This window comes from Hemicordylus capensis, chromosome 2, assembly GCF_027244095.1.
Source record: "Hemicordylus capensis ecotype Gifberg chromosome 2, rHemCap1.1.pri, whole genome shotgun sequence".
NCBI classification, from domain to species: Eukaryota; Metazoa; Chordata; class Lepidosauria; order Squamata; family Cordylidae; genus Hemicordylus; species Hemicordylus capensis.
In genome coordinates this window covers 325619406-325640170 of record NC_069658.1, presented here as the reverse complement: position 1 = coordinate 325640170, position 20765 = coordinate 325619406, and the positions used below count along the sequence as shown (strand labels likewise).

The 20765-nt window shown below is 43.6% G+C and overlaps 1 protein-coding gene across 4 annotated transcripts in view; it reads right to left on the bottom strand.

Annotated features, from left to right (window-relative positions):
* The window catches only part of CACNA2D2 (calcium voltage-gated channel auxiliary subunit alpha2delta 2), an 885048-nt gene that overhangs the window by 77268 nt on the left and 787015 nt on the right, over positions 1-20765 (bottom strand). For all 4 annotated transcript variants that reach the window (XM_053287835.1, XM_053287834.1, XM_053287836.1 and 1 more), the window contains one exon: positions 4353-4442. In XM_053287835.1, coding sequence (XP_053143810.1) covers positions 4353-4442 — 90 coding nt within the window. The remainder of the gene's footprint in view (positions 1-4352; positions 4443-20765) is intronic.

Genomic DNA, 20765 nt, shown 5'->3' with positions numbered 1-20765 from the left:
GAAGAAAACTGGGAAAGAAATCATTCTGAGAACATGCAGTGGTCTGGTGATGGATTGTTGTATTGAGCTAAAAGGCTGCCAGTTGCTGTTATACTGCTGATACAATGGATGAGGGGGGAGGCACTGGTCATGTCTATGATGATGATGATGACAGCAGCATCAGTGGGTGTGGCCAGCATAGGTGGCATGGCTAGTGCCATATGGTACTTGCCTTGGGCACCAGCATTCAAGCCAATGGTGCATGTGGAGCAGCTACATTTCTTGCACAAGCAGCTTGTTCAAGAACCTTGCACAAGGAATACCAAAATATATTGAAGCCATTTGTCTCATAGCTCAAGTTGTTTTGTACAGATCCTCATTCTTCTATTCACCGTGCAACTCATTTGCTTGTAGGAGGGCTTGCATACTTGGGGGTAGCAGGAGTAGGTCATTGTCTGACACGTGCTTTCTGGATCAGTGCCAACTCTCACCAAGCTCCCACTCTGCAGTGATTTAGATGTCAGGTTAAGACTGGGCTTTTCTAGAAGGCCATTGAGATAGGCTGACTTGTATGATTTTAGATATCTGTCATAACTGCTTATATATTTTTACGCTCTGCTATCTTGTTTTGTTACTGCTGTGGTTTTATGGTAGTTACTTTATACAAAATAACTGTTTTTATTTGTTAGTTTATTTTAAAAATTGTATCCCAAAGAAAAATAACTCAAGAGAGGCTAACCAACACATTAAAATAATCAAAATACAAAAGCAGTCAAACTACTTTATGGTAGTTATTTTATACAAAAGCAGTGTGACTGCTTTTGTATTTTGATTATTTTAATGCACTGGTTAGCCTCTTGAGTTATTTTTCTTTGCGATATAATTTCTAAAATGGACTAACAATTAAAACCAGATATTTCCTGCATCCTTGCATAAATAAAGTGCTTGGAGGGGCAAGCAGGACCATGCCAGCTGACCCTGTCTTTGCATCCATCTTCACAGCAGAGGATACTGAGCACATACCTGTTCCTGAACCAGGCTTTTCGGGGATGGAGGCTAACGAACTGAGTCAGAAGTGACAAGAGATTATGTTCTAAACTGTCTGGAAAAACTGAAAATTAGCAAATTGCCCAGGCCAGATGGCATCCATCCAAGAGCCCTCAAAGAACTCAAATGTGAAATTGCTGACTTCCTTGCAAAAATATATAACTTATCCCTGCAATCAGGCTCTGTACCGGAGAACTGGAAAGCAGCAAATGTAGCACCGATTTTCATAAAGGGATCCAGGGCGATTAGCTTAACATCCGTTCCAAGCAAATTGACGGAAAGCATCCTCAAGGATAAAATTATAAAGCACATAGAAGAACAAAGAGAGAATCAGCATGGCTTCTGCAAAGGTAAATCTTGCCTCATGAACCTTTTGGAGTTCTTTGAGAGTGTCAAAAAGGTGTGTGGATCAAGATGATCCAGCTGACATGACTTCCAAATAGCTTTCGACAAAGTTCCTCATCAAAGAGTCCTGAATAAATTTCGCAGTCATGGGATAAGGGGGCAAGTACATGTGTGGATTGCTAACTGGTTGAAGGACAGAAAACAGAGGGTAGGAATAAATTGAGAGTTTTCACAATGGAAGGAAGTACGAAGTGGGGTCCCCAAGGGATCTGTACTGGGATCGGTGCTTTTTAATTTATTCATAAATGATCTAGAAGTAGGGGTAAGTAGAGAGGTGGCCAAATTTGCAGATTATACCAAACTCTTTCGGGTAGTGAAAATTCATGGTTGGCAGGTTTGGCTTTTTAAAAGCCAAACTTTGGGTTACGGCCCATTTGACCCACGAGTATATCCCTTCCAAAACAGATTGTGAGGCGCTCCAAAAGGATCTCTCCAAACTGGGTGAGTGGGTGACAAAATGGCAAATGAGGTTCAATGTTGACAAGTGTAAAGTGATGCACATTGGGAAGAAAAACCCCAACTTCAAGTATATGCTGATGGGATCTGAGCTGTCGGTGACGGACCAGGAGAGGGATCTTGAGGTCATGGTAGACAGTTCGTTGAAAGTGTCGACTCAATATGCGGCAGCTGTGAAAAAGGCCAATTTCATGCTGTGGATCATTAGGAAGGGGACTGAAAATAAAACTGCTAATATTATAATGCCCTTATACAAAACTATGGTGTGGCCACACCTGGAGTACTGCGTACAATTCTGGTCACCACATCTAAAAAAGAACACTGTAGAACTGGAAAAGGTGCAGAAGATGGCAACCAAGATGATTAGGGGCCTAGAGCACCTTTCTTATGAGGCAAGGCTACAACAACTGGGGCTTTTTAGTTTAGAAAAAAGACGACTGCGGGGAGACATGATAGAGGTCTATAAAATCATGCATGGTGTGGAGAAAGTGGATAGAGAGAAATTCTTCTCCCTCTCACATAACACCGGGACGGATCAAGCTTTTTGCCGCTCATAGGCAAAAAGGCTTTTGCCACCCTTTTACCTTAAACAAAAAAAGGTTTGCTATTTTTGTAATAAGGTAAAAGGGGGAGCGGCTTTCTCCTTTCCCATTCTACCCTTGCTGCAGCCGCTGCTGCCCAAAGAGAGGGGTGGCACAATTTGAGGAGGGACAAAATTTTCTTCTCCTCAAATTTTGCTGCCATAGGCAAATGCCTAATCTGCTTCTCCATTAATCCACCATTGCATAACACTAGAACCAGGGGTCATCCCATGAAATTGAGTGCCAGGAAATTTAGGACCAACAAACGGAAGTATTTTTTCACACAACGCATAATCCACTTGTGGAATTCTCTACCACAAGATGTGGTGACAGCCAGCAACCTGGATGGCTTTAAGAGGGCCTTGGATAACTTCACGGAGGAGAGGTCTATCAATGGCTACTTGTCAGAGGGCTATAGGCCACCTCCAGCTTCAAAGGCAGGATGCCTCTGGGTACCAGTTGCAGGGGCGTAACAACAGGAGAGAGGACATGCCCTCAACTCCTGCCTGTAGGCTTCCAGAGGCATCTGGTGGGCTATTGTGCGAAACAGGATGCTGGACTAGATGGGCCTTGGGCCTGATCCAGCAGGGCTGCTCTTTTGTCCCCATCCTCTGTGTGTTTGGTGGGAGGTCTGAATGGGGTGCCCATGTGTACAGGCTCTCCACTATTCAGGGTCCCTGCATCATTTGGATTCCCAATTGTGTGGAGAGCAAACAGCTACATGTGCATGGGCACCCTATTCAGACCGTTTGTTGAATGATCAGAGTTTGGGGCGAGGTTGGTGAGTGTGACAATGTGGGGTCAGTGATGCAGTCTCATTTACCCTACCACACATGTTTGATATATGTTGGGGAGAATGCCTGAATGGCTTTGTCTCCCTCCTTTCTAAAGATGTACACATACATATAACAGGAAAATAAAGGAATTATGCTACTATATTCTTATACCTGGTGAATGCTCTAAAGTGATATTGTCTGTCAGAGAGGAAAAACTGGTCAGATTAGGTCAGTGGAAATTTCCTTTGACCGAAAACAAAAATGAGACCTGCTGGGGACTGGGCATAACAATATAACTTGAGAAATATTATTATTATTTTTACATTTATATCCTGCTCTTCCTCTAAGGAGCCCAGAGCAGTGTACTATATACTTGAGTTTCTCTTTCACAACAACCCTGTGAAGTAGTTCAGGCTGAGAGAGAAGTGAGTGGCCCAGAGTCACCCAGCTAGTCTCATGGCTGACTGGGGATTTGAACTCTGGTCTCCCTGGTTCTAGTCCAGCACTCTAACCACTACACCACGCTGGCTCCTTGGTACTATAATCATTTGCAAGGAACTAATGTCTTTGATGCAGAGAATGCAATACAAGGCAGGCAGCGGTCACTGACCTCTTATGGGTTAGTATGCCAGAAAGTCACTTTGTCCTTCAAGCAGTAGTTCAGATGAGTGTTTATTTCTCTGGAAAGTATATTTGTTCCACTTTCCCATAGCCCATGTTTTATTCTCGATAAAACTTTGTTTTATAAATTCTAAATGAAGTGTTGCTACATAAGAGGATAGAGACTGAAATGGGGGAGTTAACTTTGAGGTGTCCCACACTGCAAAGAGGTGGGTTTCCTTTCTAATTTGTATTTGTGCATTTTAAAGTACTCTGGGTTTGCAGTGGGCATTGCTATGCTTCCCCAGGGAGTACAGGCTATGTCTGCACAGGCCTAGAGGTTCCAGTTTACGCCTGAGAGCAGCTGGGGTCACAAAAGTTGGCAAACAAAAGTCTTGTCTGGTCTAGGGGCACACAACATCAAGTAGGTTTATCTCATACAAATTAGCATACAATGTATGAACTTTTATCAGCAAAAGAACAGTTTAAAAAATGCTATTTTTCTTACCAAAGCATCCTGATAAACATTGGTCCACTGAACCTGTTTTGCCTTGTTGCCTGCTAGGACCATGGGTCTTCCTAGAACATCCAGGTATTCCTACAGGGAACAAAAGGGGAAAATAACAGGAATTCACATGTGATGGAAGTCTGATATATCTGTCCCATACATACATGATGCTATTACTCTTTACTAAAGTATAGCTGCCCCTGCCCCCACCAGTAACGTTAGATCTGCTAGAGCTTAGTTTCTCTGAATTAAAACACTCCACCCAAGGCTGGATCTAACATATACTTTCTGGGCTGCTAATTGTGTTTTATACATAATTATGATTGTGATTTGAAGAATGCACTAAAAAAGTTTGCTGGCACAGGCTTCCAAACAAGAACCTCTTGTTTCCTAGCCATGTGCTGGACACAGCACCACATGCCACCACTGGTAGGTCTCCAGTGGAAACAATGGCTGACATCTGAACTAACAAAGAGCGTCCTCACACGACTCCCCCAGGCCCCTTATGCCCGCATTGTTGCACAAAAACGCTAATGCTTTAGTGCTGCAGGCTCTCCAGAAGTGCTCTGTGTAAGACCAGAAACAGCGCTGATACTCTGGAAGCCAAGGCAGAATAATCTCATCTCCTGCTATTTACTCCTGATCTCTAGGGAGTTGTCCAGTGGATTTATTTCAGTTTGTACTGGTTGTTTAAACCACCTAATGGTGCAGCAGGGAAGCAACCTGCCTAGAGAGCAGGAGGCTGTTGGTTCAAATCCCCGCTGGTGTGTTTCCCAGAATATGGGAAACTCCTATATCGGGCAGCGGTGATACAGGAAGGTGCTGAAAGGCATAATCTCATACTGCGTGGGAGAAGGCAATGGCAAACCACTCTTGCATTCTACCAAGAAACCACATGGCTCTGTGGTTACCTGGAGTCAACACCGACTCAACAGCACAACCTTTCCTTTTACTGGTTGTTTGGCTCAATGCGGAGAGAGGATGTGCAGTCTTAAAGAACAATGCAAATTAATTTAACGTTCAAACAATCCTGCAAACCAGTGCTTGGATGTGGTTATTTCAGAGTTTTTCCAATCTAGGGTTGTCCACCAGGTGACTCAGTTTAAAAGCCTTGACCCTTATTTCAAAACACAGCCACACCACTTGAGACTTTTTGCCGATAAACTTTTATAATAAAACTGCAATCCTATGAACACTGACTGGGAAGTCAAGCATCATTTCCCCCTCCACACATACACACACAACGTGGCACATGTGGGTTCTTGAGGGCACAAACAGCAACTGAACTCACAAGAATGTAATAATATAACATATGCATTAGCAGAAACATTTCAACACACAACTTAACATATTCCCACATCCTGCATAATTCTTTATACACTCCCTTCTCTGTATCTAAAGGACCCAATATTTAAACTGAATTTGCAAGATGTAAAAAAACAAGGTAATGGGGTTTTTTGAGGGGGGGATGGGGGAGACTTTGGAATTTTTGGTGTTTTTTTTTAATGCAACTTGGGGGCTGAGTGCGAAAGAGACCCACCATTCAGAAAAGCAGGAGCTGCTTAGCTGCTCCCTCACGCCTCTTTCTCCTGGCTTGCACTCTTTCCCTCAGCATAGCTGAGTGGAGTGCTTGGAAGGAAGGCATTTCCCCCCTCTCTCAGGTTCCCTCCTCAGGGGTTTTGCAGGCAGAGAGCAGACACTGGTACAAAAAATGAAACATACACAAACAAACCTGATCTCTAGGAAGGTATTCCATTCTCCACGCCCACACACACGAAACTCTTCCCCATTCCCCTTGAAGAGAGACAGTTTGCAAACTGAAGTCCAAGCTCCACAATTTGCAAAAAAACCCCAAAAATGGGGTAGAGGGGCTTACTTTGTGTTGTCTTCCTTGTAGTGTCTCCCACCCCCTTCCTCCTCCAGGTACAGCCTGTGCGATAGAAGGCAGATAGAACGGGCCCCCTCCCGCAAGAGCAGGACAGAGCTCAGCAGTGATCCTAACAAGCATTCTCAGCTGCCTCAGCCTGCCGGGGAGGAGGAAGCTTCACTGAGAGGAAATGTGCTTCTCTCCCTCCATTCATCACCTTGGGCTCCCAGCAGCTCCCTCTCGCTCTTGCAAGCATGCTGCATGGGTGGGGAAGCAGGGAGGGATGTGGCTGACAGGCAGCTGCCTTTGCTCTCCCTTGTAGGCATGCTGCTGCTGCCTGGCAGAAGAGAGAAGGCAAGGACTGAGGGGCCCCCTCAGAGGCTGTGGGCCAGGAGACATTTGTCTCCCTTTGCCTCATTAACAGCAGGGCCGGTGCTACCATTAGGCCAGCTAGGCAGCCGCCTAGGGTGCAGACCTCAGAGGGGCGTAGAGTGTCAATGTGTCAAGAGTGTGAGAAACCAAAATAATGAGTAGAAACATGAGGGGGGGGGGAAACAGTTCATTGTTTTCAACACTAACAATACTGTTAAACTTAATTCAATTTGTATCACAGTGATCTCATATTTTTATTTCATGTTTCTAGTGAAGACTAGAACTAAGGATTAGAGGACAACAGGCAGTCAACTTATAGCAATAGTTCGAAGACTTCCAAAGTCTATGCTGCCACAAGGAGTATTTCTCTTCATACTACAACAAAAACTCCTGAATAATGTGCCTAATGTTTCCATTGCTCTAAGGATCCTTCTCACACTTCCAGTATCAGTGGCAAGTAGTGAACATAGTTTCTCAAAGCTCAAACTTATAAAAACTTACATATGCTCAACAATGTCGCAAAAGAGACTAGCTGGCTTGGCAACTTATCAATTGAACACGAACAGTCATCAGCACTTGATCTGATTGAATTGGTGACAAAATTTGCAAAGGCAAAGGCATGTAAAGTTAGGTTTTGATGTGGTGTTGAGGGTTGTGTTGCCCTTGGTGGGGGTATGCGCTCTACCGAGTGCCCTTCTAGTTCAAAATGATTTGTGTGCCAAAATATTTTCTTTTGTACTTGAGGAAGATAATCAAAAATTGATGTATTACCTATTCTTGCAACTTGAAATAAATATAGCAGTTTCAAGTTTTGTGCTTTTCATTTCTTCTACAAAACATCTGTTTCTGAAAATCGAAGTTGGCATTTTTTGTGGGGGGGGGGGTGTACAAGTAAGCCTTGCCTAGGGCACAAAATAGTCTGGCACCAGCCCTGATTAACGGCACACCCTCATGTGTTAGCCTAAATCTTGGACTCTGCAGGAGGTGTGGGTAAGCTTTTGGGGGCACCGTTCTTCATTATTAGAAGTATGCTTCTGCAAGGAGACTGTGCTTGGTTGGTGCTCTGGATCTTTCTTGTTAACTAAGCCCAGCTTACATTTGCTAGTTAAGGATCTCAATGTAAACCATTTTCAGCAATAGCAATAGCACTTACATTTATATACCGCTTTATAGCTGGAGCTCTCTAAGCGGTTTACAATGATTTAACATATTGCCCCCAACATTCTGGGTTCTCATTTTACCGACCTCGGAAGGATGGAAGGCTGAGTCAACCTTGAGCCCCTGGTCAGGATCGAACTTGTAACCTTCTGGTTACAGGGTGGCAGTTTTACCACTGCGCCACCAGGGGCTCTTTAGATGGGAGATTGCACTACCACACTTTAGATGGGAGATTGCACCACACATCTTTTGTGCTCTACCATACAGTAAAATCCACACTATATATTACTACACAAGTGGAAAAAAAAGCCACATCAATATGAAGAACTAATGAGCAGCTGTTTCAGAGAGATAGAAGAAGATATAACCTCTGAGGCATGAATCTCTTTTGTAGTGTCATGCAAAACCAGAATCTTGGCAACATCCATGACACATGTGCAGACTTTCCAAAACAGCTAGTGATACTTTTTGGTGTGTCTCACAAAAGATCATTTGACAGAGAGCAAAACTTTTGAAAATACAGTAAACGAGGCCTAGGTTATATGTGATTAGGCTTCATTAGCAAGTTTCACATGGGTACCTAAAATTGACTTGCTACTATCTAAAACAGTTAACTAAGCAGTACTTTGAGTGTGTAAGGTAATATGCACATGTGACAATCTACATGCAAGTTCCATACTATACCTGAAGCAATCCTAATACTGTGCATTTTTGCATTACATTGATATAAACAAGCATATGACTAAAGAATGGTCAAGCTCCTTTTGTTTCATTTCATAACTCCTTCAGCTTGAGAAATATTTCAGCCACTGAGCACATTAGTCCTCAAAACACAAGGGTGCTGGAGAGAGCAAAAAAGAGGCACAGAGAATGGGGTGTGTGTGTAAACCAAATTCTGTCCTCTTTACCCCCACAGGAATGCTATGTAAGCAATTGGGAGGGCTGGGGGGAACGAATGGTGATAGCAGTACCATGTCCTGAGAGCCATATTTGCTGCCTGTTTGTCTTTTGTAAGCGTGTTACGGGATAGTATGTGCCAATCAGCTCTCACTGTCAGCATGAAGGAAACACGCCCTTTCTCCAAATCGATTAACCCTCCCTGCAGGTTGCCATGGTGAAGTGTGGCAGGCAAGAGCTTCAGCCCTGAAGCACTAGGGGAATGTATTATTTCCGGATGGTTTAATACAGGGGGAGAGAGAGATGTAAAGCGAAAATAGCGTCACAGGGGAAGGAGGGAGAGAGATACAGGCAGCAGCATAGAATAGGGGAAAGACAGACGCAGAATTCCTGAAAGTCAAGATAGAGGGGACAGTGGGAGCAAACATGAAACATACTTAAAATCACACCATGCTTGTACTCTAGATTAATTGTTCTGAGAAAACGAACATTCCCCAACTTCTGCATGGACAACACAAAAGTGTTTACCTGTTGCTGTGGCTCTTCTTTAACAGCAGTCTATAAAGAGTGGCGCCTGGGGCTGGCCTCTTGGAAGCAACTGCAGAGAGGCCCTTTCCCTTGAGGCATGCATGATGCTGTATGGTGAGGCGGTGGGGTGGGGTGGGGTGGGGGAGGCCAGGCGACTCCCTCTTGCAAACAAACACAACTTCAAAGACCAAGTCAACAGGAGGACATGAGTTCCCCTCCATGAGGAGCTGGGTGGGTGGGAATACAACTCTATGGGGCTGCTCTCAAAGAAAAACAGTTACAGCTAAGCAACTTCCCCTTTCTCCTTGGAGTGGTGACATCTATGGGTAACCAGCACATTTCCCACTGGAGAAGGTGGGAAGCAGCCCATATAGCCACAGCATAGACTCCTCGGGAGGGCAGCAGCCACTGACATTCTTCAGTCAAGTATATAGGTTTGCATTACAGACGTAGGAAATTCAAAAGCTTGTTTAAACTAGAGTTGTTGCTGAAGCTTGTATTTCCTGGCTTGGAAATATGCACTTTGGGGGCTCTTAATGTTTGCCTCAAATAAAGGCAAACATTACAATTCCATAATTCTCTGTCATGGATTGAAACCTGAGCCAGTGGGAAGATTTCAGCTCGTTCCTGCTTTCTACTGTCCTTCTTCCCTCTAATCCACTTATCTAGCTGCTGCTGCTCTGGTGGTGGCAAGCAGCAAGAATGGGGTTCCCTCCTTCCTAGAACCTGGAGTACTGCTACACAGCATAATAGGCAGAAATAGGTCAGGGAAATGTCATTTCCCCAAGGCTACTGTGCATGTCAGTAGCCCTTGAGAAAACTGTATTGACTCCTGTTAACTTCTGCCTGGCATGCTGCAGAGTGGATACAGACCTCCCTTTTTTCTCCTTCCCACTTGATGTCACAGGAACAGCAGGAAGATAAGTGGATGGGCAGTTGAGGAAGGGGTTGGATCATGTTTGCACTGAATGAGGTGGTGGGAGGAGTGGGGACAATCTCCCTATGCATTTGGCTTTCCTGAGCTTTCTTTTGTCTCAGAGAAGCCTTGGATAATGCTTGATTTTTAAAAGGATTATTTGAGAAAGCTTGAAAAAAATGAATGCTTCCTGAGACAAACTGGGGGAGATCACCCTTTATTAATTCAAATATCACTTGGAAAACAGTTTGGTAGCTTACTCATCTTATCATACTGATGCTGTTAGTCAACAAGGAGACTGAGCTTTAAAACAAACAAAAAATGTGGACAGAATGATTCATTTTAGATTCTATACAAGTAGGTTTATAAGAATGTTTGAGTAAAAACCTCCCTGCTTGATGACAAGATAGACACCCACTGGTTTAAAGCACATGGGTGTGTAAAGTGTCCAAGCCTCTGTTTTTGTCAGGCATATATTGGGTTATGGGTTATTCCAGACAACTACTACAGGCATATAGCCTTTTAAAACTCACTTAATGGCAGGCACAAATGAGGCCAATAACTTAACATCTGGCCCTGCTGCATGGCAGCCTTGCTTTACTACCCTAATTTCTACGTTGTAGCAAGTGCTTCAGATCTGGGATATAAATGGCTCCATTACTTTGCCTGATCTGCTCTTCTCTGAAACCTCAGGCAAAATTTGATGTTTTTGATGACAGGCAGTTTAATCATAGGTTCCAAAAATTGGACTGGAGACTTAAGGCAGCTGAGAGTCCAGTTAAGTGTGATTATTTGATGGGCATACTTGTTGTCTGGTTTGTGCATCAATGAAAGGAACACAATGGCTGCTGACTGATGTAAGGCTCTGCTGAGAGACAGACTGATTAAATGCTGTCAATGTTTATTTTTACCATAGCATGTCTTTGGGCAAATCCACTCTAACAGGCATTAAAGGTGGTAGGCATTAAGCCACTAATATTGTTCAATAAAATTGTCATAAGTTGGGTGGCAGTAGTCAAGAGATATTTTCCAAGGTTGTGCAAACTATTTACTGTTTCTGCCAGATCTTCTGCTGGTAAAGATTAGCACTGAAGCTGATGGGTTTAAAAAAAATAAAACAAAAAATCAATCAGTTAATCTGGGTTTTGCCTGCTTTTCAAATTAGTGGCTACACCTATAATTACAGGGACATCTATACTGTACATTTAAGTCGATATTATAATATTTCTATTCCTCATCATGCCCCAAAGAACCATGGTTAATTTATTTTTATAAGGGTAGTGAGAATTCCTTATTAGAGATCCCTAACTCTTTCAAAGAGCTATTAATTTCCAGCATTTTTAGTTTGAAAACTAAGGCTGCAGCCCTGTGCACACCTACCTGAGAGTAAGCTCAACTAGAGGACTGACTTACTTCTGAGTAAATGTGTACAGGATTGCACTGCAGTTAAATAAATTTGGAAATGCATAGTATATGCTTATGACAGCTTTGTGTGAGACTGAATAAAACTTACTTGAACTAGTCTTTTGTTCTTGGTGAAAGCTGAGCTAGTGAAGAAGTAGTGGTTCATATACCTGGACTATTTGTTTATTTATTATTATTTATGTATTATTTATTTGATTTCTATACTCCCCTTCCAAAAATGGCTCAGGGCTGTTAACACAGAGAAATAATAAAAAAATAAAATGGCTCCCTATCCCCAAAGGGCTCACAATCTAAAAAGAAACATAAGATAGACACCAGCAACAGTCACTGGAGGTACTGTGCTTCGGGGTGGATAGGGCCAGTTACTCTCCCCCTGCGACATAAAGAGAATCACCACGTTAAAAGGTGCCTCTTTGCCAAGTTAGCAGGGGTTTATAAGAATGTTCCCAAAGGAGGACCCTCTCCTCTCCTTTTCTAGGATCCCTGTGCAACTGATTAGCTCCTCTTCATCAAGCAACCTAATGTGGGCTTTATAACTCAGCCCTCTTGAATAATAAAGAACTCTTGCGTAAAACTACTCCTGCCTTCAAGAGTGCCACTTTGCAGGCTGGGAGTTACAGAGGCTTACAGGTTTGTGTATGTCCAGTACATCAGTATATACATCAATATACACAGGAATATGCACACAAGCTGTAATGTACCTAAAGCTAAATGAGGCAATTTTTGCAACCAGATTAAGCATGGGGATGGGGAAGTAATCTAGTTTCTACCCAGTTTGCTTGTTATTCGGGCAGGGTGGGTGGGTGAAAGCTATACCTTTTCCTCCATACTGCTCCATGTGTCTTTATTTTAAGGATAGTGGGGGAGGGCACCCTTAAGTGAAACACAAACTTCAGATCTATTTTCTAATTCTGAACAGTTTTGAAGAATCTCAAATTCCTCCCCTTCACATGTTATCAGGTAGGAGGGTTCAGGTTGTCTGTCTGGCCCTATGGAGGGCTGAATAGTCACTTCAAGGTGCTGCTGCATGGAAAAGGGACAGCATGTCACAAAGCACAGTGAGGAATAAACCGGCCAATTTACTAGAAATTCCCAGTGGAGACTTAGAAGCAGCTAAGGGGTATATGCCCCCATTGCACAGCCTATCACAGGCCCCTCCATGGTGCTCCCCAGTGAGAGACAGCAGATGTTCTACACAAGATGAAGGATTCATTAGAACAGGTTCCTAGTGTACACATAATTACTATGCCCTGCAGTTTGCCATACTTTTCTCTTCTCCTTCCAAAAATGCTTTTATCTTCAAACAGAACAGTGAGTAGAAAAGGAAAAGAAAAGAAAAGAAGCAAAGGTGTTATGGTTCAAAGCTTTGTGATGGTCTTAGTGACTTTTAGTTTAACGAATAGGAAAGCAAATGTACTAGTTAATTTAGGTACCTGCACTCAACTGATGCCAATGAGAGCTGCACACAGGGCAGGCATGTTTATGTGGGCACACATATGTTTATGCACATGCAATCAGATAAATTAATTTGCATGTAAACACTAGCATGTTCACACCCATCTACAGGGATATGTCAGTAGTGGAGTTGGCATTCATAGAGGAGCATATGCATTCACATATGTAAAGATATACCCAGTACTGAAGACAGATACTCGTATGCATATCAATAACAGGCTAAAATGACATATGTTTGTGTGGAAGCATCCGGGCAGTGATCAAATACAACCATGTAGGGGTTTACAGTTGACATCTCATTGTATCTCCCCACACTAGAATCCATATTAAGACTGACAGCTGCCATTCAAACATATTGATTATTGCACTACTGTCTGTCAAAATGAAAGCAGTCACCACTTATTCCCTGTTATGAAATTAGGGACAAGCCACAGAGAATGCAAATCTGATGTCAAGGAAACAGATAGCCACAGGGTAAGTTCACACATGCATCTTCATCACTTGATGACTGCAGTATCAAGTGATGACTGGCATGTCTGAAGCAGTCATATCACCTAAAACAATTCTTTTCAGTAGAGGCAGTTCACACATTGTCAAGTGTGAATCATCAGGTAATAAGCCATGGCGATGATAAGATATTGAATAATGCACATGTCTGTGGAAACCAGTCCTAGGACAAAGAAGGAGTCACTTATTCATTATGCTAGTCTGAAAGGATGCTTAAGAGACAACTGAACCATCAGTTTATCTTCCATCTGGTACTAAAAACATCTGGAATCAGTTCCTAATCTGCTACATCTTCTTTGACTCAACAGACACCCTTGATGTATGAAAACATGTAGGACCAGAAAGAAGCAAAGGCCTCTCCCCTGAACATACTAGAACATGTAAGGACCTGACCAGTACAAACCAGGTAACAATACTTGTATTATAATAAATAAGTTTGAAGCTCAGAATCAAGTACTGAAAGACTATAGACAGCCCCATTAACTATAGACAACCAGGAAAAAAGTGAAGAAACAAATCAACTCTCAAGATGAAGGTAAGATAACATTCTGGCTTCCTGATCCCTTTCTTCTCCAGCTCTGAACTCCCCAAAGAGGATAATTTTCATGTATGAGAGTTTAGATGATCTGGGAGTGGTGGTATCAATGAAATTAGTATTATAAATTAGTATAAACATGGGACAGTGAACAATAGTCTAGGAGGATTTCACTCACTAGTGCTTTATGTGAGTAGGTAGCTGTTGGTATCAGCATATTCAGACAGTAGAATCTACCACTTCTGATATCTGTAAAGTGGGGTGTCCATGTGCAGACACCTACGGTCCACACCAGAGACCTAAATGTGTATATGGAAGGGGCAGCAGAGCACAGGTTCAGAGAGGATCTCTCCCCACCACTGTTCCCTCTGAGGAGTGCACATGTGCGCATGCTCACAAGTTTTTGGATGTCCGCTCAGTTAATTTTAGGTCCTGTTCAGGTTGAATCACGAAGTGCCCACTCTGAATGCAGGTGTGCACACACTGCCTTGATATTGCCACCCGGAACAAAACTAATACCACACACAGATGGGGGGAAATAGAGATAATATTGCTCCCCACTGTTCCAACTTGCAGAAAAACAGTCTCCCCGTTCCACAAAGTTAGCACTGGGTGATAACTGAGCATGCTCCCCTCATGCTGCTGGGAAATATCCTTAACAGCAGAAGAGAGTGCTAGTCCTGGGCCATTGTGGGGTAGCAGAATTGGGTGGGCTGAGCAAGAGTCATATACAGTGGGTATAGGAAAGAATCACCCCCTTTGATAGACCTTAAATTCTGGTTCCCTTACATCCTGAAATGAAAACACAAAGAAAATTCCCTTCACCAGCTGTAGTTATCCAATGCAACCTATAACATCCAACTGAAAAACATCACAATTACAGTCCAGAAAAAGTGTCAGAAATAAAAAACAAGAATTACTGAGATTGAAAAAGGATCACCCCCCCCCCCCCAATGTCAATATTTTGTTGAACCACCTTTTGCTTTAATAACAGCCTTGAGTCTGTTGGGATACTTCTCTATCAACCTTGCACATATAGACGGAGCAATATTTGCCCACTCCTCCATACAGAACTGTTCAAGTTTGGTCACATTGGATGGTAGGTGTTGGTGGACTGCTATCCTCCCTGGATCCAGTCGGCCCTCCAAACTGGATGGAAGAGCAAGGAGGAAACTGGTAAGAGAGGTTACCAAGAGGCCAATGGCCACTCTGAAGGAGTTAAAGGACTTCATGGCAAAGAGTGGTTGTTCTGTGCATGTGACAACAATTTCACGAGCACTCCACAGATGTGGCTTGTTCGGGAGGGTCGCAAGGAGAAAGCCACTTCTCAAGAAAGGCCACATTAAAGCTTGTTTGAGCTTTGCCAGAAGGCACCTTGAAGATTCTGATGCCAAATGGAAAAAGGTTTTATGGTCAGATGAGACCAAGATTGAACTATTTGGCCTCAACACCAAACAGTACACCTGGCGTAAATCCAACGCAGCTCACCATCCACAACACACCATACCTACAGTGAAGCATGGAGGTGGCAGCATCCTGTTGTGGGGGTGTTTCTCTGCCTCAGGGACTGGGGCTCTCGTTAGGGTAGAAGGAAAAATGGATGGGGCAAAATACCATCAGATTCTGGAAGACAACCTGCTACCCTCTGCCAGACAGTTGAGGATGGGCAGAAGATTCACCTTTCAACATGACAACGATCCGAAGCACACAGCAAAATTGACCACACAGTGGCTGAAGGAGAAAAAAGTGAATGTCCTCATGTGGCCCAGTCAGAGCCCAGACCTAAATCCCATAGAAAATCTGTGGAGAGATTTGAAGATAGCAGTCCACCAACACCTACCATCCAATGTGACCGAACTTGAACAGTTCTGTATGGAGGAGTGGGCAAATATTGCTCCGTCTAGATGTGCAAGGTTGATTGAGAAGTATCCCAACAGACTCAAGGCTGTTATTAAAGCAAAAGGTGGTTCAACAAAATATTGACTTGGGGGGGGGGGGGGTGATCCTTTTTCAATCTCAGTAATTCTTGTTTTTTATTTCTGACACTTTTTCTGGACTGTAATTGTGATGTTTTTCAGTTGGATGTTATAGGTTGCATTGGATAAGTACAGCTGGTGAAGGGAATTTTCTTTGTGTTTTCATTTCAGGATGTAAGGGCACCAGAATTTAAGGTCTATCAAAGGGGGTGATTCTTTCCTATACCCACTGTACAACTTGCTTCCTATTCAGCCCCAAACAGAAGCTGCCCAATTCTCCTTTTCCAATGGCCACTTTAAAAGTCAAGGGTGGGTGAGTTCATCCCCTTGAATCTGAAGAAGCAATGGTGGAAGATGAAAATTGGGCTCAGAAAAAGTGCACTCTTTGGTACGTTGTCTCTGAACCCAGTGCCCCCTACCTTCTCTCCAACAGTTGCTTCAGGAATGACAAGAGGGATCAGCTTTCTCTTTGGCCTCAAAGTGGGCAGGGAGGAGAGGAAACCTTGGATTCCAAGAGTGTGCACTCTTGGCATGCAGTCTCAGAGCTCAGTTCCCTTCCTCTCAACAACTGCTTCAGGGATGAAGTGGGGAGGTCAGTCTTCCATTCCCAGGATGACCATGGGAGGGGGATTAGGCTTTCCGTTGCCCCCTCTAACAATTGATTCATTGTGGGGTAAAGGAGGGGGAATATAACAAAAAGTATTTTGTTTCTTTTCATCACCTCACCTTTATATATAGAAATATGGTTTCCAGGCCCTCTCACATTCTATTGCCACACCAAGAAACCCAGGAACCCCCTAGGGCTGGAGCCATGCAGAAATGGGTGAGCTCAGTGGCTCCTGCTATGTTCAAGAAGGTAGAAAGGCTGCAATGGGGACACAGCTGAAAAGAATCAGAACCTTGGGTCAGAAGCCTTGTCACTGGGGACACCAGGAGCAGGAAGCAAAGGAGGAGACTGGTTTATTGGGAGGAGTCCTATCACTCCAAAATCAAGGATCCAATGGCCAACCAACTTCTTTGAACATTGTTTGGAGGACATAAGCTACTGTCCCAATAGTGAGATAATTCTCTTTGGCTGTTGGTTATGTCCAGCAGAGAGACTGTCTAATATCCAGACTAATGAAGCACCATGTAAACAAATGAATGTGCATGTTTACCCTATGTCATAGGGTTTTTTTTGACCAACATTCAGACTAAAGGAGCACTGTTGCAGTGACGCTTTATTGGCCCTGGAGGGAGGGGCGATTCTCACATCTCTTCACCCTGAGGCTAACCTCAGGGAGATATTTTCAGCAGGCACAGTGCACTTCAGAGCAAAGGAGAGATCAATGAAAATCACCCCTCCCCCAGCACCAGCACAGTATTAGCAGCACCAGTGCTGCATTAGTCTGGATGTCAGCCACCATTTTTGTATCTGTGATAAGCTTTTAATTAAACATATCATTGTGTTTTTTCTAATTTTTTCAGGCTTTGGAGATTGGACAAAAGATCCCTAAATTTGCATAAAATTGCAACTCAAATATAAACCATGGAACAGTCAGAACTCTCCTTAGAGAGGAGAGCTGGTCTTGTGGTAGCAAGCATGACTTGTCCCCTTAGCTAAGCAGGGTCCATCCTGGTTGCATATGAAAGGGAGACTAGAAGTGTGAGCACTGTAAGATATTCCCCTTAGGGGATGGAGCCGCTCTGGGAAGAGCAGAAGGTTTCAAGTTCCCTCCCTGGCTTCTTCAAGATAGGGCTGAGAGAGATTCCTGCCTGCAACCTTGGAGAAGCCACTGCCTGTCTGTGAAGACAATACTGTGCTAGATAGACTAATGGTCTGACTCAGTATATGGCAGCTTCCTATGTTCCTATGTTCTTCCTGCCAAGTGGGAAGGTGCAACTTGTGCACATATTTACAACATGCACAAAACCAGAAGCGGCATGTACACTACCCAGAGATGCAGGTTTTGGGCGGTATATAACTATGTTAAATAAATTAAATTAAATATCTTGGGGCCTTCTAGACATGCCGCTACTATTAACCTACTCTTATCTTAAAGATGCAAGTAAGGAAGAGAAATGAGTGGGATACATTTTTATGTATGTATTTAAAATTTTTTTTAATTAGATCTGTTTTTATATTTTAGCATATTTTAACTGTAATTTTTATAGTCTTGTTTTAACTTTTTCTATGTGAACCTATGTGATTGTTTTGATGAAAGGTGGTATATAAATTAAAGAATAAATGAAATAAAATCTTTATAATGTTTTAACAGTCAAAAGTGAATGTGGCACCTAGAACATCTGGAGCTCCCAAGTCAGCCTAGGAGTTTTGCCTATGCAGAGATGCATGTCCCCTGCCATTTCTTTCTTCTGTCCTGCTTCTTGCCTTTAAGATGCAAGTAGGGAAAAGTGACCTCTGAAAGCTCAGTCAGTGTTATCAGTGTCTGGGCTCTTTCACAATCTTGCATATGGAGGCAATAAAATTGCCAGGATTCAAGCTGGCCTATCTCTTGCGAAGATCCCTGACACTAATGTCAAGAGTGAAGGCAAGTGAATGAATGAAGTGTACAGTACATTGAAGTTGGGACTGCAGAGAAAGACCTGATCTCTTTTTTAAATAGCTCCTCTGTCTTTCGAGAACTAAGGGTCAAGCTAGACATGATAAGCAATTGTATGCATCTTCACCCTTTCCAATAGTTTTTTGTGTTTTTTACGAAAAGCAGATTCAGGAGATTGTAAGGGTATTCACACATGCAGCCTAACCCAGGCTAGGGCAGCCCAGCCTGTGCTAGGCTGCGCATGTGAAGTGCCAGGATCCGTGCAGATCCCAGAGCTCCCCACCTTTCTGATCCACCTTTCTGATCCAGCTTTAGCCAAGGTTAAAGGTATGAGCACACCCTTAACCCTGGCACTGTGATTGTGTGTGTGCTCGGGCTGCTTGCAGCCCAAGTGCACACAGAGATGGGTGCCTAGAGCACCCACCAAATGGGGTATCCCCCAATGCACCGCACTTGTTGCACAGTGCTTTGTGGGATATGTGGATGCTGGGAGAATGGGTCCCAGCCTCCACTGATCCATGCTACATGGAGCAGCATGGATTGTCTGGGTGTGCAGTGGCGTGCCGAAGATTCACAAGAAGATCGTCTGGGGGGGGGGGGAAGGTCAGTGAAACCCTGCCTCCTCCCCACCTGCCACTGCGCACCCCACTCCGGCAGGGAGTGTGTGAATAGCTTTTGTGCCTAAGGAACACTGGGGAGAAGGGGGTCCTTTAATCCTTTCCCCTCCAATCATTGTCTTCTGATGGGGAGAACAACAATTTTGCCTGGAAAACAGCAGGAGAGGGAAAGGGTGAAGCAGCCCCTCTCCTCACAATCCCCCCACTTAAATGGGCAGCCTCCCAGGCTGTTTTTTGTTTACCAAAACAAAAAAACACACACAAAAAAAGTCAGGAAAAAGACATGTGATTGTGTGTCACATATTAAGAAAAAGTCAGGCATGATTCTCAAGGTGACCTCAGGGACTTTTGAGAGATAATGGGATACAAGGCTGGGAAAATCCCACCAGATGGCACTCTTGTACTATTCTATACTCTCTCCCTGATGCTCTATGAAAAATGAATCAGCAACCCAGAGGGGAAGCTCCTGTCAAAATCCTGACTCATGTCACCAGAAATAAATATTCAGTAATGAGCTATTAACCTTTATGGTTCCCTGAGGGGGAGTGAGGAGGGGGTGTGCTAAGCACTCTGCCATAAAACTGCACAGGATCCCGCTGAGTTACACAGATGTGCATCCTGCCAAGATGCTGGCAAACCAGAAGTTCCACTGTGGAACTCCAATGTAGGCTTGGAAAATGTTGGGGAAGAGGAAGAGTTGGATAACAAAACCTGCTGGTAGAGGAAAGAAGCATCGTGTATGCCTGTGCTCGCAAGAAAGAAAGACTTCTGTGATTCAAATGAGCTTTAGGCATCAACTCATAGGCAGGGAGAGAGATTGGGCCAATGGAAGAACTCATTCTAGCCCAGGATGAATGATCCTGGCTCTTTGTCCTCCTAATGGTCACCCCCTGATCAGTCCTCATAACTTCTCTGTCCTTTATATAATAACTACATCAGGAATCAGAGAGTCGGAAAGAACCAAAGGCTAAGTTAACCACCCTGTCACAAGGTACTGCTATCTGTACACCAACACCCTGCTGATAAGTCCTCCTGGAGGAGGACACTTTCACTCTTCTCCACTCAGGATGAGCGGTCTCTACAATGCATACTTCCCTCATGGGTCCTTTCATCTATGTCTGTCTGCTTTTAAATGTTACTTTACCTTTATTAGAGGCTTGGCTAGATATTTTAATCCTGTCTTTGGCTGCAGCCTTTCTTACCTCTGCAGCTCCTGCACACATCTTCTCTCTGCTCATCCTTTCTGTTCCCCAGTTTTGCTTCCTCTCTCAGAGCTCTCCCTCTGGCCTTCTACTTTTCCCTTCATTCTTCTGAACCACTACCTCTTCCAGCCCTATTTTCCTAAGTCTCCCTGCTTCCCATGATCTGCTGTTCCTCAGAGCATGCCACCCCCTTTTCACCATCACTCTGTTCCCAAAGCTCTAATTCTTGCCCTGCCCTTCTGTGACATTAGGACAGTTTAACTAACCACGGTCACACCGACAAAATCTCTTCATTCTTTACAGTATATATTTAATTCAATTCAATTTCTATCTTGCCTTTCCTCTAAGGAACTGAATGGCTCATAACAATCCTGCAAGGAAGGTTAGGCTGAGATTTGCCCAAAGTTACACACTG